Genomic DNA, 13555 nt, shown 5'->3' with positions numbered 1-13555 from the left:
CAATGGCAGTAGCGGTACCAATAATAATAACAACAACAACAATAATAATAACGGGGAGATTAGCAACAATAATGACAGACACGGGGTCGCGAATTGCACCGGTACGACCGCCTCGAGCGCAAGTGACAAGTTCTGCTGTCAGGACGAGGATGTTCCCGCCAGCACTGGCGTCGCCCGACCTTGGGAACCACCGTCGCCGACCTTCTCCCAGACGAGATCGCACCTGCTGCAGGTACATCCGCCGCACCATCACCAGCAGCATCCGGCGGCGCATCATCACCAGCAGTTGAATGTACCTGCTTCCCTGATCGATGGTGAGTAGGAATGCGAAGATATTCGCGCGTCTTTAAGTCGAATCGAATCCGATTATTCTCGCCGAATTCGATTTAACGTTCCATTTAGTTCCCACGACTTTTTTTCGTTGTTTTCTTTTCACACGGTAGCTCTCTGTTATAATAATATAACAGGTACCAAGTTAAATCATTGTTCAATTTGAAATAAGCACGACCTCTTTATACAAATGTTATTGCAATAATTGTTTGAAGTCACATGGAAAGAACAATTATGTTGAAAGATCGAAAATTTTGCTGGAGACAGATTTAAAAACAATTGTGTTGGATCATTGAAATAATTACGGTAAAAACTAAAAAAATAATGAGCAATGCTGCAAAAAAGTTTGATTTCTAACAAACAGTTTAAATTTTCAACAAAATTATTTTCAGATCTATATCTATCAGCAACATTTTAGATTTTTTTAGCAAAATCATTCTTATTCATTATAAACGAGATTTTCGGGGATATTAAACTCATTATAATAATTGATTCAATATAATAATTGATTGGAACATCAACATAAATCATGAGAAGATAAATATTTACATTGAAGAACATTAAAGCATTTCTTAAGACTGTAAATGTGATTACACAACAAGTAAGAAATAAAGCCTTTAACGGTTAAGCTGGGCTTTAGGCATTTAGATAATTCGGTGTGAATTTATATTATACGTACTTACATATGTGTAGTTATACTAGGTATTTAAACTGCGCGCCGAATTGATTTTTTTCGATCTCGAAACGCAGTTCGATTGAACTATTGTAGTAATATCACAAATTAAATTGACCAACATTAATAATTTGATACTTATACAGGCATTTTAGAAAGATCTTAATGATGCTATTTTCATTCAAATCTGTTGCAATTAAATATCTATTATATGCGTTGTAACAAGTTTTAATTCTTACTAAAAACGACATGCAGATGCTGGTGCGTTCTGTTATAGTAATATTTTTGTATACGTCTCGATTACATTTCTCTTTCTTTCTTTCTTGGATATCTGAGATAAGACAGATGTGTGCGCATGTGTAAGCAATGAAGGCCCAATTAATTTCGTTACGTCATGATAAATCGATAATTACGAAATACGTCACGTACGTCATTATTTACAATTCATGCGTTTCATGGGTTTTATTATATCAAAATTGCACAATACGGCGTTATTAAAATTTTAAACAGTTATTTAATGTGTGTGAGTGGAAAGATCGAATATCCGAAACACCTGAATATACTTTGGCAACTATTATGAACAATATTAGAGACAAATAATGAAATGAAAGAACGAGGTAATGCAAAAAAAAAAACGTGGGAATTTTATAAAGCTTGTGATAATAAAATAATTTTTTTTGGAAAAATCTTGTATCATCGATTTTGTCAAATTTCTTTCTACAGACACGATATCGTATGTTTTTGAAATAAATTTTGACCATTTCGAAAAATGTTATAAAAAATTAAAAGAATGAAAAGATAATCTTCTGATTAACTGTATTTTGTTTTATATAATATGCATACGTTTAATACAATATGTTGTTAATTTGCTAGAGAGAGAGAGAGAGAGAGAGAGAGAGAGAGAGAGTACAGTTATATGGAACAACTAATAAACATATAATTTGCAAATATAATAACAGTAACATACAATTTAATTATTTATGTTCCCGATAACGCAGAAGTTAAACATATGATACACATGACGATAAATGAGTATATCGATTATATCTTGTTTGATGAGAGATAACCAAGTATCTAATTAAATTATGAATCGTTTCACGATCTTTCACCGCGCGAACCTTTCGATGCGGGATGGTAACTGCAATTAACATTGAACACCTGTACAGGCGAACACCTGTACAGGACTTGTCTCGTAACTAACGCTAATGGAAGCATTTCTTGCCTTTAAAAAAATCTCGGAAGTATTACGAAATCTTGATCGTAATTTTGAAATATAATATTCAACTTATGTGAATTGTAAAAATAGAAGAGTAAATCAGAACAGTATCAACATATACGAAATAATTTCTGTTTCAGAGATTCAGATTTTAATCGCCATATAAACTTTTGTATATCATGATTTTAATCGCCATATAAATTATTGTATGTCGAATATAAACCAGTTTATAAAAGTTTAAATAATTTCAAAATATCTACACAAAAAGAACATTTTGCTAAAGTAATTAAAAATTTATCTAGATATAGATCTGAAAATAATATTATTATTTTAATAATATTATAATATTATTGAACCATCGAAATAATTATATGGAAAGACTAAGCGTTGATATACTGCAAAAAATTTTAACATTCTAGCAATCAACTTTAATATCTTACATAGTTATAATTTCGAAGGTTCGAACAAAATTATTTTTAGATCTACATCTAGCTATATTTTTAACCAATCTTAAAAAAAAAAACCATAATATTTAATTATAATCAGGAAATACCCAAGTTTTTCTGCATAAATTAAACAAACGCGACGCGTTCGGTGGATACTTACAGTTCAATATCAACGATTGCCGCCGCCTCTTTTCGGCCGCTAATTAAATTGTTAAAAAACGACGAGGAGCGAAACGCCGCGATTGTACAACTCGGCGCTTATGATATTATTTAACACACGAATGCAATATGGCGAACTCCTTATTCGCTCTCTACGATGCTGCCTGATGCAGCGTGAAATGCTCCTTGGTTGCTTGCCTCGTAAAACCGTTGATAAAAGAATAAGAGGACATGCTCGATTGGGAGCAGTGGATATGCGCCTACGACGACATGTTCAACTACCGCGCATTCGCGGATCTTTCCGCGATTTGCACTTGCCAGAGCACGGGGGCTACCAAGTATCGCACTCATTCGGAACCGGTTTCAATGCGTTGGCAACGCGAGTACTTCTCTTCGGATCGGTGAACGTATTACTCTCGTTTAACGCTCAATACCCGTCCATCCCGCGGGTACTCTCGCGTTTGCGGAGCACTTCGTTCCTGAACCACGAGATTTTACGACCACACCCAGATCGTTTCGAGGCAGATACCACGTACGCAACGTCTTCGTTCACGAGCGAGCGGAAAGGAAGGGAAAAAGACAAAAAAGGACAAAAGAAAATGTGTTTCAGGTGTTCTGGTAGCACATTATGGCACTTGGCCATATGAACTATCGTATGAAAGATATACTAATACATAAATAACGAAGTCGTATCTGATGATTGCGTTGAAAGAGTGACATTCTTTTCCGACAATGTAACATTCATCATAAAAATCATGGATTGTAATGTAAGAAGAGGCTGTAGATTACTATAAAGTTGTCACTATTTAGAAAGTGTGAAGTAGCTTAAATCATTTATCGCTTTCTCTCTCTAAAATATTGAGTTAAGAGATGCTGATAGAATTGGAAAGCTAATATGATTGAATTCTTTCTAACAAAGCACAGATATTATAAGATTAAAGCCAATGCGTGTTTTTTTTCTATTAGGTCTATGATTAAAATTAAATTTAATGAGAAAAATGGTTTGATGGGATTGTAATTCTAGTGGAAAAAATGGACGAAGTTCCATCGGGATTTTTTCTGATTAAATCTATCAGAATTCTAGGTGAGATAATGAATAAATTTATAAATACTTCAGCAAAGCCACTCTTTTCGCGAATTCATATAATTCTTATAATTCTTATTATGTATTTGAGTGAATACAATTTGTTTAAATGCCGAATTATATCTAAATTGATTCTTTGAAATTGCGATTTGATAATATTATTTGTGAATTAAAAGTTATGAATAAATTCGATACAAGTTCACGAATGTTTCCGATGTTGAACTCGATACTTGACAGCAGACGATGCCATGGAATTTTACAACCGTACTCAGAGTGTTTTGAAACAGGTATATCTGTTAACGACTAATAGTTGTCTTCGCGCAGTACTTTGTTTATAGCTTTGACGACCAATCGTCGAAAGTGTCCGCGAAGATATATGCACTTATGCGTAGAATATATTACTTGCTAACCAGGTTACAGTTTCGCTAAGAATTGTAATTTTCTTTTTCGCAGTATCTATTCTTTTTCTCATTAGCTTTTTGTTCAAGTATCTATAAAAATTTAACTAAACTAGTAAATTATAAATAACACCCACTTTATGGCACAGGGGATGATAAGATAATTCTTCTTACATAATTATTTTGATGTGTCAATAATTTTGTCTAACAAAATTATTTTCAGACTTGTATCCATCTAAATTTTTAGATTATGTTATGGGCAATATTGCCTGCTATACAATGTCAGCATTGTCCGGATCGCGTCAACATTGTCAATCACAAGGCTGGACACGTATTTGAAATACTTTTATTTAAAACGCACTATTTGCAATACAAGCGTATTTTGTATTTTTTATTTTAGCGGATTACATAAAAGTATTTAAAATCGAAAGACTGAAAGCTTTTTGTATCTTACTCTGTAAAATAATGTCAAATAATAAGATTAATTATCAATGTTAGTATTTGAAACACAAAATACAAAATACTTTCATAATCTTTTGTTATTAATACTGAAGTATAAAATACAAAATACTTTTATATGTTCCCATGAAATGCAAAATACAAAATATAATTGTCTTACCAATACTGTTTTTCAAATAAAAGTATTTCAAATACATGCCCAGCCTTGCCCAATTGCGTTTGGACAATGTTGACACGGCCCGAGCAATGTCTACTATGCGGATTTTGCCCATAAGAACATCAGCAAAATTCGTTCTTTCCGTGTGAACTTCATGTTGAACTATACTTCCTACATCTATCTAAATCGTAATAATCCGCATTTATTATCATTTCTAATCATAATAACAAATTAATCTATTAGTAAGAAGATAAAAAGAATAGATGGCTTTTCTAATCGCACATTCAAGGCTATAAATATGATCAAATTGCATAATTTTACGGTAACATTCAATTTGGAATATTATATGGAATATGTGGATATTAATATAAAATACAAAAATAGATCAATATATGACGTCATGAATAAAATTTATGAGTAATTAGCATATTATACATGATCACAGTGACGCATGACGTACTATATATAGTTTTACTTTGAAATTTTATAATTACGTTCTATTATATAATATATAATATTTGCACCAAGAAATATGGGCATCTTTCTTTGTTAAATGAAATTTAAAATGTCATTAAATTCGTCCTCAATTCTTTCTTGGGTAACAACTCGTCATAGACTTAATCAAACGGACTTAATTAATCAAAAAGTTATTACGTAAAATGTTTGCCCGTGTAATTGTCGATTACACGTACAATTTACTTTTAACACGATTTCTGTAGAAATTATAATCAGATTGCTTAGTCAGATATAAGATTACTTTTTGCGAGACGCTGTCCTCGAGTGTAAACGCATCTATGTGTTTATTTGAGTTGTATTCCGCGTGTAAAAAAATTCATAAATTAATTTGCGCTGAAATTTTACCTGCAAGATTTTATTTCTAAATATTTATATATAAATATATAATTTATATATAGTCTGAGTCTTAGATTAATTTTAATCGAGTAGAAATAAAATCTTGCAGGTAAAATTTCAGCGCAAATTAATTTATGAATTTTTTTACACGCGGAATAGTTTAAGTTATGCCATTGTATCATCTCAAACTCTGTATTCGATTAATTTTCTTTCCACCATACACATATTACAGATACGATATGAACTTCACATCTGCATGCATTCATTTTCCTTTGTACATTCTTTTTAAATAATTTAAGTGTGTTCTGTTGCGTTTTATCTTTATTCGTGTGCGTGTCGCAACGAATGGTCTGCATTTAAGAGTTAACTTTATTCGTGCACCGTTAGCAAACACTCGTAACGCGACGCGATTTTACTTGAAGCCATCTGCACTCAGTCCAGATAAAACCACTCATCGGAAGCGCAGAGTGAACGATCTCACGAAGTCGCCGAGTCTGCAGAAAGAGAGAATCGGCCCCTTCCAGTTTTTCTCTCTATTATCTATTACTGCCGTGTCAAGCGATCGGTCTTTACTGGCGGCGATTTCGAATGTACGGACGAATATACCGTGAGGCCTGATGCCAGAACTCGTTCAGAACCGGTTCCCGCTGGTGGTGTCGATGCAACGCGACGCGATGGGACGCATTTCTTTCTGTGTATCGGCTACTTTCGTTTTCACGACACCTCCGATCGCTTTGACACGAAACGAGCGCGGAATGCGCGCCCGATGTGCCATTCGAAGCGGATGGGATAGGCGCGAGACTCGCGGGATTCGCATAAGTTTTATCCGACGTTTCGAGCGACCATTGCACACGAGATTTCTCGGGAAATAACTTTAATAGCACGTCAATTTTGTAACAAAAATACTCGAAAAAAAGTTTCACAAATATAATTGACATGTTTTTCTTCTCTTTGATTAAATAGTCGTTACTTAAACACAATCTACGAAATTTATGACCATTAATGTGATCTTACTATCGAATATTTAACTTAGATTCTTTTGTTAGTGAAAATGTAGCAACGATATTTTTTAATCGTAATAAATCAAAAAGACTATAAAAGATAATAAAAATGTGAAGAATATATAAAATGTATTTACTACAGCTAACGCTTATCAATGTAAAGTACACGGAAAGAACGGTGTTTTGCTGAAGTGTCTGGAAACTTAGCTAGATACAGATCTGAAAATATGTATTTGAATAAGATCATATTAGCCTTTGTATGAGATATTCTAAATCAAAGGAGTCACCCTGAATGTAAAAAGTTTCTCTGCGACTCTTGCTAAGTCAATACGGATTACGAAATTTTTCTACGAGTCCTCTCATCGTTCTCGTCGTCCAAAAAACATCGTGTCAATTTTCCTTCTCCAGATTACAGTTATATAATTTAAATACTGATTAACTGTATTCCTGATGAGGAGCAATTAACTACATTATCGTCATAAATTGTGCAAAAGTGACTGTTCGATTACGTAAATAACAAATTGCAAATGATCTGCGCAAGATGCATTTACCGAGCTGATTGGTAATACACTTAACTCATAAAAGACTAATTAATTAGACGTTCTCACTATGTAAACGAACTGCCGCGAATTCACGCTGAGTTCACTCGTTGAAACCAATTAAAACAACGCGATACAAATGAGCACGACGGACCTGTTTTCTACCAACACTCGGAATTTAATTTCACCCGACGGTCTCCTCCCGCGATCGCCGAACTCCTTATGTAAGATCGACTGGATAAAAAGCTATTGCACTCCTCGTTTACAAAATGACAGGTATTACACGCTCTTTATATTGCCATATATCGTTCGATCGTAAATTGGCATCTGGGCGACTCTCCGCACTAAACGTTGTTAAGATTAGTCGACAGTGCGATTACGAGGAAGCTGAACCTATAATAAGCACATCATAATTTTGATCGCAGACACTGCCGGTACAGTAATTAACATCTATCTCACATTTAATTCATATTATCTTTAAGCTCGCGTCGATTTACGCTTCGAAACCTCGTTTCGCCTTGTCGCGATTTTATTTTGGCCATGCTATGTAATTACGTTTTCTCTCCTTGAAGATTATTTCCTACGAGTCAATTTTCCACTTAGCATATCCTTCGCTTTCTCGATATCACTTTACTCTTTTTAGCTTATTACCATTTAAAAATACTATTACTACATTTTCACTTTATAAGAAAAAAAAATCTAAATTAAACATGGTGGTTTTCAGATCAAGTTATACCAATAATCAGAAGTTGCGCAGATCGTGTACAAATTATGATTATTTAACTCGTAACAGAAAAAGAGGAAAATATTTTTTGTAACGTTAAAAGAATGTATGGGCTTATTACAATTTTTTGTTATTCGTTTTAGAAGTTTTAAATGTTCAATCACATAAAAAATTGCAATCCTTGAATTTAACATAAATATAGTACGATAATTAGATTATATAAATAAAACAAAAGTATGAAAAATAAGATTATGTGAAACATAAAATTATTCCAAAAGAGTGAAACTTATTCAGGAGTGTAAATATTTTCATTTTTTTCAGTAGTGGCGGTGCTTTCATTCAAAGTGAGACTTCATTCCAAGAAACTTAGAAAGTTGATTAGCATGTTAATTTAAAAGCAATGATAATCATTGAAAATACATTGAAATAACATTGATAAACACCTGAAATCAAAGTTCTGGTAATATGGTAATATATTATTAAAAAGAATATAAATGCTGTGCGAGATAATATCTATGCGAATATGAATATAAGTTAATTATTAATCATAATTTGAATGACAGGTATCTCTTGACTGCGCTTTTAACATTCCTTAAAATCATATCAATAACAGGATCGCGAGATCACGTTTAGCAACTTAAATTAAAGTGCCTCAACGTCAAGTTATTTGACCGTGACCACTTTCGTCACAGCGATTACGCAGCCGATTGTTAATTTAACGAAGCATTCAATTGATTTTCGGGATCCTAAAAAGGATCTTTGTGAGAAAAGTAGATCCTCGTTTATTTCAGACCTGTAAAAATCATCAATCTTTCGAACCTTGTTAACTAGTTTACGAAAATAATCCAAAGTCAAGAACGAAGATGTGATAATAAAATGTAATCGAAGCAGGTTTCGACCGAGATTTCGTCCTAGTAATTATCATTAATTGTTCGGCAATGACAATTTTATTATTATTACATTTATTATTATAACAATGAAACATTTCTCTGATTGCAGGTGTGAATTTACAAAATTGTACGGCCGGTCCTTTCGCCAGTGGCAATAATGGCAACGCATCGCGGCAACGTCTAATCGAATTGTCACACGGATTAGGAGCACTCAGGCATTACAACGATCTCGCCAATCACGTGTTGTCATTAAACCAACAGGGCGCAGTCGTTACGAAACTTTTAGGTTTGTAAAGTATATTTTTATTTGCGATTTACCGCGAGCTGCCTTACGCGAGGAGAATCGCGTTCATGATACGCTCGATGTTATAACCCACGTTGTTTTTTTTTTTTTTTTTTTTTTTTTTCTTATCGTTGACGATAAGAATATGCAAATTATTGGGTGACATTCCGAACACGAGAACTTACGTAGGGAAACTACTCCGTTGACATATCGCTATTATGTTCGTCAACCACTATACCTATCGCGAGTATCGAACGCCACGCACGCATTACGTACGTACGTAATTTCGATACGAAGTCAAGGCAGAAATCGTCCATTTATATTCTACGTTCTAAGAATATCATCGATCCTCCGGAAATGAGAGAAAAATAGATATCGGAGATGCACAAGAGAAGATTTTCCAAAGTCGAGAACTATTAGATAGACTGATATAAAAGGTTTTTGTCATATTTGTCAAATAAAGTTTTAAAATAATTCCTATTCGTGAGAGAAACAATATTAACATCATATTTTCCTATATCTAAATGGAAGCTTTCTTTTCTTTCTATTTTTTTTCAAAGAATAAAGAGTAAACTGTTTTTTTTTTGTATTTTCTTTGGACCGTAGGTATTTTTTCTTAGATTCTCTTTCTCCTTCTCTCTCTCTCTCTCCCTCTCTTTTTGTACCTCTTTTTTTAATTCGAAATTTACATAATTCTTGATTGTACCTTTCTCTGTGATTCACGCGGCAATTACCGGCGACCACAAACGATACAGCGTTAACGTTTCGAACGATTCCAAGCAAGGCAGAGAACAGGGGATAGCGTCAAACTTACGAGGCATGGTCAAACATAACGAGCGTCATGAAGAGCGCATCGGCCACTCGAAGCTCGTTAGCTTGCCAGAATTAACACGTAATAACCACTTCTTTCACGCATTAAATTTCAGCACCTCGGCACAACAAACTTGAATAATTCACCAACGATTGCATCAGTCATTGGCCTCTCTACATTCCAAGAGAGAGACTAACGCGAAGCTTCGATTCTCGCCGCTCTTTGATTTAGTAAAATTAAATTCGAAATTTTATGAATTTGCCGTAGTGTAATATATATCATACCATATCTATTGTATCTAGCTGTCAAATTACATTAGCTTCGATGACAATTTTCCCATGCCATTTTCTTTATAATCAATAGAGATTCATGTCGTTTACAACATGAATAAATATAAAAATATATATCTCAAGGTTGAACACTTGAGAAACCACACCCCGAGCTTTCCGGCATTTGCGTTCTTCGTGACTATTCGTGTTGTTGTTCGTACCTCGTACCTTCGACCGTCATGTTTGAACGAGTTAATGCAGATCGAGGTGCTTTCAAGATGAGTACGCGAGTGCGGTTTTCCACGCGAGAACGCAACTCGGTGAGACTCGCGGAAATTTAGACTCTAAACGAGATCGGGAATTGTCGGGTACCTATACGAGTGGACGGTAGCCCGGATCGTATTCGAGGAAAGGCCAGAAAGCCTAAGAAGGAAGCTAAGAAAAAGAAAAGGCGAAGGGAGGAGGAGCGGAGGAAAGGAAGAAAGAGGTGGAAGAAGAAGGATCGCGCGCCGAGGTGAACAATAAAAAATGGAGACGAGCCACCGAGCATCGCCGTGGAACGCCGGAGTTTCTCTCTTTCTCGTAGACCTGCCTACCTACCTCGCGGTCCTCGTTAACTTTACGAGCCGCTCGTAAAAATACCGTTCGTGGCCTGCTCTCTCGCGGCGCCGCCGGTAATGTCTTCATCTCGCTGGATACGGACTCCTTAGGCGTCCGAGGTGAATATAATATACTATAATCGGCCGACCAATTACTTAACGACGATGAGCAATTAATCCCCTCGACATAAGCGGATGGTCACTTCATCACCGATGTAATCACATAGATGTAACAGGTGTAGATTGCACATTCTCCAATTTTAAGATATGTGCTCCGTTAGAAAGAATTGAACCACATCAGCATCTCTCTTTAATATTTTGATACTTGAGAGAGAGAGAGAGAGAGAGAGATGATATTCAAGGTGTCTTATTCTTTCTAAACAATAGATATAATAACGGACTGTTATATTATGAAGTTGTCGTTATTAGTTTAAAAAGAATGAGATAGCTTGAATCATATTTTCTCTCTCTCTCTCTCTCTCTCTCTCTTTCCGTCTAAAATAGTTGGACGTTTTCTAAGAGAGTACTGCAGATGCTAAAAATCAGGGAATGCGTTTTCTATTCTTCTATATCTACGTTCTAAACCGATAGTGACAGCTCCATATTATAGGAATACGTAAGTCTATTCTTAAGGCCATAGTATATAGAAAAAAAAAAAAACTTAAACAGTAAAACGTAAATAGTAAACGAATCGGTCAATTACAGTTGAGAATGTAAGGTCATAGGCAATAAATAAATCCAACATGTTGATTTTCTCACTGCTTACGTCTTACTGCTTAAGCTTTCTTTCCGTACGCCGTGGCCCTTATTATGCCCTTATAATCGCCAGGAACAGATACGAATTACATCGCGATATCACGTTTATTCATATTCATGAACTAAAAATATCATTCGATTATATCGATTTTCGTGCCTCCAGAGGTTGCGGCTTTAACTCCTCGCTACATCGATTACAGAGGGTTGATTCAAAGACGGATTGAGAGACTACACGGGATAAATGGCCAAAATTTCAAGCGTGCTGTATATAAGCTTAACACGTCACTACTGCGGTCGTTAGGATAACTGGACGGCAATCGAATGGACAATGCCGAAGGCGTTCCGGTTGTTTGTTCGTAGTTTCCATCGCGACGCTCTTACATACAGGTCCGCCGTGTAATTACACTAATTTCTCATTATCAATTCATAAAAGAGATCACCTCGCCCGCGAATGCACGCATGCGACGCGCCGTTGAATACAGGCCTTCTCGGCCTGTAACCACGGCGGACTGGACATCCATCCACTGTGCTCGCGAGTAACCCTAACTGGCTAACGAAATTGGCTTCGTGCGGTTTCTTTTATTAAAAACGGCACTCTCCGCTGAAAAATTTTACATACGCACGCGCACACACACACGCACACACACACACACACACACGTGCACAGGAGCAAATCCGCAAATCGAAGGAGCAAGCCGAACGAGCAACCTGCAACAATGAAAAACTGAAGGCAACAAGGGTGGGAAGAGATCGAGCGGTGGGATCGAAACAGGGAAAGATAGATACAGGGACGGAAAGACAGAGAGAAGCTAAAAAGGACGAGGAGAGGAAGAAACGAGGGGTGGGGGGGGGGGAAAGAGAGAAAGAGAGAAAGACCGGGATAGCAGGTCGAGGCAAGGAATTTGCTCGCGGCATGGATACCTATTAGGTGGATACATCGTTTATATACCCCGGCACGCACTTCATCCGTGGGAGCGCACGCGATACTCTCTGCCGGGTTTAGCCGTCATTATTGTTATTAATAATAGTACGTAACGACCGATAATTGCTCAAGTCTGCCTGCGCCTCTGGTTTCCATTACCTCACAATCTTCCCGGCGTCGTCCACCGGATTGACGGATACCTTCCCCGGATTCCCGTCCCTTCCGCTTCTTCCCAAGACTCTCCGAGTCCGGCTCTTCGGCAAAGTCCGCGACAGAAACGCGAATGACGGATGATGCATGCATGTAAGTACGAACGACGTCCACGTCCTTCCACGATGAATCCGCGCGTAATTGGGGTCGGGAGGCGAGTCTCGATGGGACCCTTTACGCCCGATGGTTGACGTTGATATTAGCACGCGAGCGTGACTTTCGTTTCTTCGCTTCTATATCGTGTCGCTCGCGAGAAACGGGGCAAAAACGGCGGACACGCGGTATATCTTAAGCGCAACGTATACAACTTTGAATACATATTATTAGCGATAGCGTAACACATTGACAAAGAAAGGAGGAATTTTCTAATATAATGCACACGGAAAGAACGATTCCGCTAAAGTATCTATAAACAATGTAGCTGTAATAGATACAGATCTAAAAATAATTTTGTTAGATGATCAAAATAATTATGCAGAATGCTTGAACTTTTTGTAGGATTGTCATCAACGTTTAAGCGTTTTACATAATTACTTTAATGGTCTAACAAAATTATTTATACATCTGTATCTCTGCAGTTCAATTTTTAGATACTTTAACAAAAATTAATTAATTTTCTCTCTGATTGCAATTGCAATGTGTCGTATCAATCCTCATTGTTTAATAAAGTTTTCATACACAATTAACCGATGTTACCTATTCGTTTATCCTCTATATTGTTTGTCATTAAATTATTTTTCAATTTACAATACCTTTATTATTGAGACTTTAGCCGTT

At 36.0% G+C, this 13555-nt stretch overlaps 1 protein-coding gene across 1 annotated transcript in view; it reads left to right on the top strand.

Moving 5' to 3' along the window:
• The window catches only part of LOC108749324 (paired box protein Pax-3-B-like), a 20100-nt gene that overhangs the window by 410 nt on the left and 6135 nt on the right, over nt 1-13555 (top strand). Inside the window, exons 2-3 of the mRNA XM_018487933.1 lie at nt 61-314; nt 9038-9214. Of these exons, the coding sequence (XP_018343435.1) occupies nt 61-314; nt 9038-9214 (431 nt within the window). The remainder of the gene's footprint in view (nt 1-60; nt 315-9037; nt 9215-13555) is intronic.

The sequence above is a fragment of the Trachymyrmex septentrionalis genome, unplaced genomic scaffold (assembly GCF_001594115.1).
Source record: "Trachymyrmex septentrionalis isolate Tsep2-gDNA-1 unplaced genomic scaffold, Tsep1.0 scaffold29, whole genome shotgun sequence".
NCBI lineage: Eukaryota > Metazoa > Arthropoda > Insecta > Hymenoptera > Formicidae > Trachymyrmex > Trachymyrmex septentrionalis.
This window is presented reverse-complemented; position numbering and strand designations above follow the sequence as displayed.